Raw genomic sequence first — 3,481 nt, forward strand, 5'->3', positions numbered from 1 at the left:
TCCATGATTTTTAGCTATTTTTGGTCATTTCGACCGGTTGACAAACATTTTCATGAATGCAGGCCTTGTCTCAGTTCCCATTCATCCAACCGCTACAACAGACCAACAACTTCACGATCGTTGAATCCTTCTTTCGACTTCCATTCATCCGACCACCACAACAAAATGATTCATCCTCCTCCATCATTCGTATTTTTGGCATTGACGTTACCCACAAGTATACCAACAGCTAGACCAACTGCAGAAGCAATATCAACACCAGCAAAATCTCACCTAGAGAATCTACCATCCCCACCAAAGTCGTCATAGTGGACCCCATCCACAGCTTTGAGTGCCACTACCGCCTCCGCAGCTGCCCAACCTCCCAAGCCCTCGAAGGTCACCAGAACGCCCACAATAAGTGGGTTCATCTCCAGAGGTTGATCGCTACAATGTCCTCACACGGGTCTCTGAGTAGCGAGGTTGGACATGTGACAGAAAATGAGAGTTTGGATCTTCACCTGTGAACCATTGAGGATAGACTTGATCGACGCTTGCTAATAGAACTATGCCTTCGTCATTCTTGTTATGTTATCTTGAGATTTGTGTCACATGTTATTTGTTATTATATCATGACGGGAAATGTGAGTTTACATCTTTACCTGTGAACTGTAGAGAGCTCGATCCACATTTGCTAATAGAACTCTGCCTTCGTCACTATTGATATTATTATTTCCCTTGTGATTTATATCTCATGATATTTTTTTATCATAATGCTGTTCTTTTCCCAAGCAATTAACCTGCTAACTGAGATAGCTACCAGTTAGGAGTTTCAAACTATAAGTTGTCAATAGGAACATATCATACTTTCTTCAGGGACATAAATGTATATACATTAATCATAGACTCATAGAACTGCACCTCTTTTATTGGTAGTCAGATGTAAGCAGGAACGGTTATTGAATTCCTGAGGTCGACAGACATCAGCATGCATCATAAATTCACGTTTGTCAACTATCTGTTGGTAGAGATCACACCTGTGGATACAATGAAACACAACAAAGAATTAGCAACCTAATATACTAAGGGAAAAAATTAGGTTCAATAAAGATCAAAGATCATATTGGTAAAATATCAGCCAAACAAGCAACTAGCTTAAATTTTTGTAACATGGCAGAGTATGCATAATAAAAATATTTGATTATTCAAATGATGGTACTACAATAGTGATATGAATCTGATGTACCCCAGACTTACATATATATTCTCAAATCCAATTTTTATTTACATACTTGCTCAGTAAAGCCCAAGCCCAGCACAAAATACTTGTATAAAGAAACCATGTCATAAGAAGCACCCGTGAAGAGGTAGCACATTGACACAAACAATTTGATTCTATCATTTAAATTTTGGTTTGATACACTTCACAAATACCATTTAGTGGGAGGGAGAACATAATAATCATTTTCCCCCATTTCCTTTTCCTTATGAAATCAGTGGGAAGTAACTCATAATACTTTAGGTAAGAAATACGCACCTGTTTCATACTTGAAATGAACAATTCTTCTGGAGATATTAAGTGCCTGAAAGCCAAAACAGCATGCTCCTAAATTTAATGCCGCACATGTAATATTACAACCCAATATAACTTAATGAACATCCACCATGTGTCATAGCAGTTTTCTTGATAGATGATGTGAAGTAGACGCGCATATTCATATATTTTCACTTTTCACCAAGTCTTCAACATCGTTCAGCCCCTCAATCAGCGATATATATGTACTATTATCTGGGGTGATACCATTGCCGACCATTTCTTTAAGCAGTTCCTCTGCACGAGTTCCCTCTCCATGTTTACATAATCCTTGAATAAGGGCATTGTAACTTAGAATCGTGGGGTTGAAACCCTTGCTCAACATCTCATCTCTAACCAAAAAAGCATCCTTCAGCTCACCTTTCCGGCTATGACCACTAATGAGAGTATTATAACTGATAAGATCTGGCTTTATCCCGCATTTTTCCATCTCATCAAGAAGACCACGAGCCTCCTCAACTTTTCCCAACAAACAAAACCCTCTCATGAGTATATTATAAGTAACCTCATCAGGAACAACCTTCCTAGTTTTCATCTCCTTCAAGAGACCAAATGCTCGCTCCATATCACCACTACCACAATATCCATCAATCAAAGCATTAAACATCACAAGGTCAGGCAATAATCCCTTCTGAATTGCCTCTCTAAACATCCTATCTGCATCAAGAACTCTACCCTTCTTGGAAAGTACACAAATCAATGAAGTATAAGTAACCCGGGTAGGTTTCACTCCTCTCATTGACATTTCCTCAAACATTTCAAATGCTTTCTTCACATTTCCTTCCTTCGAATACCCATTGATCAAAATATTATAGGTGACTTCATCAGGCACTAAACCCTTCCTCTCCATCTCCTTCACCAACTCCTTCACCATCTCATGCCTCCCCTCCATAAACATAGCATGAATCAACACATTATACGTAGAAATCGTCAGCTCAATCCCCCTCTTCACCATCTCATCCCTATACCCAACCGCCGTCACCAAATCCCCTTTGTTACAATACCCATCAATCAAAGCATTGTAAATCACAACACCCGGCGCCAAGCCCGCATCCACCATGTTACAATACCCATCAATCAAAGCATTGTAAATCACAACACCCGGCGCCAAGCCCGCATCCACCATCTCCCCCAAAACCAGAGAAGCATCACCAACTCTCCCCTCTTTACACATTCCCGAGATTATCGACCCATAAGTGTACTCATCGGGCGCAATCCCGTTCCCCCTCATCAAATTCACAAGCTCAGAACCCAGCTCAACCTGCCTCCTCACGCAATGCGCATGAATTACCGTGTTGTAAGTCACAGCGTTGGGTTTGACACCAGATTCCTCCATGAAACGGATGAAAGATTTGGCCTTTCGGAGCTTACCTTGCTTGCAGAGGACGTTGATCATGATGTTGAAGGTGTGGACGGTGGATCGGATCCGGTAGCGGAACATCTCGGCGTAGACGATCCAGGCCTTGTCGAGATGCTTGAGCTTGACGAAGGAGGAGAGGAGGCGGTTGCAGGAGTCGGTTTGGGGGAGGATTTGGGATCTGAGCATGAGGCGAAAGAGGTCTAGGGCTCGGTTAGGGTTTTGGGAGGAGATTAGGGTTTTGAGGAGGCTGTTGGCGGCGGAGGGGAGATCGGAGGGCGGGGATGGAGACTGACGGGTGGCGCTGAGACGGGGGAGCCGCGGCGGGAGAAGACGGTTAGGGCGCCATTTTGAAAAATTTTGGAGGGGAGGGCGCCGCGCGCGCGGAGGGGTTTAAGATTAGGGTTTTAGGAGTGGCGATATCTTGGGAGTCCGTTAATTACCGCTCGTTATTGGTCATTGCTCTCTTCAATCCTAATGGCTCTTGCAATTTGATCCATTAATAACCAAAATACCCCTTGTTTATGATTTCTCACTTAAAAAACTATCTT

The 3,481-nt window shown here is 42.5% G+C and overlaps 1 protein-coding gene across 1 annotated transcript; it reads right to left on the bottom strand.

Annotated features, from left to right (window-relative positions):
* On the bottom strand, positions 824-3,210 carry LOC109843211 (pentatricopeptide repeat-containing protein At2g15630, mitochondrial). Its single transcript, XM_020412151.1, has 2 exons — positions 1,517-3,210; positions 824-1,016 (listed from the first exon to the last, which is right to left on the bottom strand). Exon 1 carries the CDS (start codon positions 3,117-3,119, stop codon positions 1,695-1,697), a length of 1,425 nt encoding a protein of 474 aa, XP_020267740.1. The 5' UTR covers positions 3,120-3,210; the 3' UTR covers positions 824-1,016; positions 1,517-1,694.

This window comes from Asparagus officinalis, chromosome 5 (genome assembly GCF_001876935.1).
Source record: "Asparagus officinalis chromosome 5, Aspof.V1, whole genome shotgun sequence".
NCBI classification, from domain to species: Eukaryota; Viridiplantae; Streptophyta; class Magnoliopsida; order Asparagales; family Asparagaceae; genus Asparagus; species Asparagus officinalis.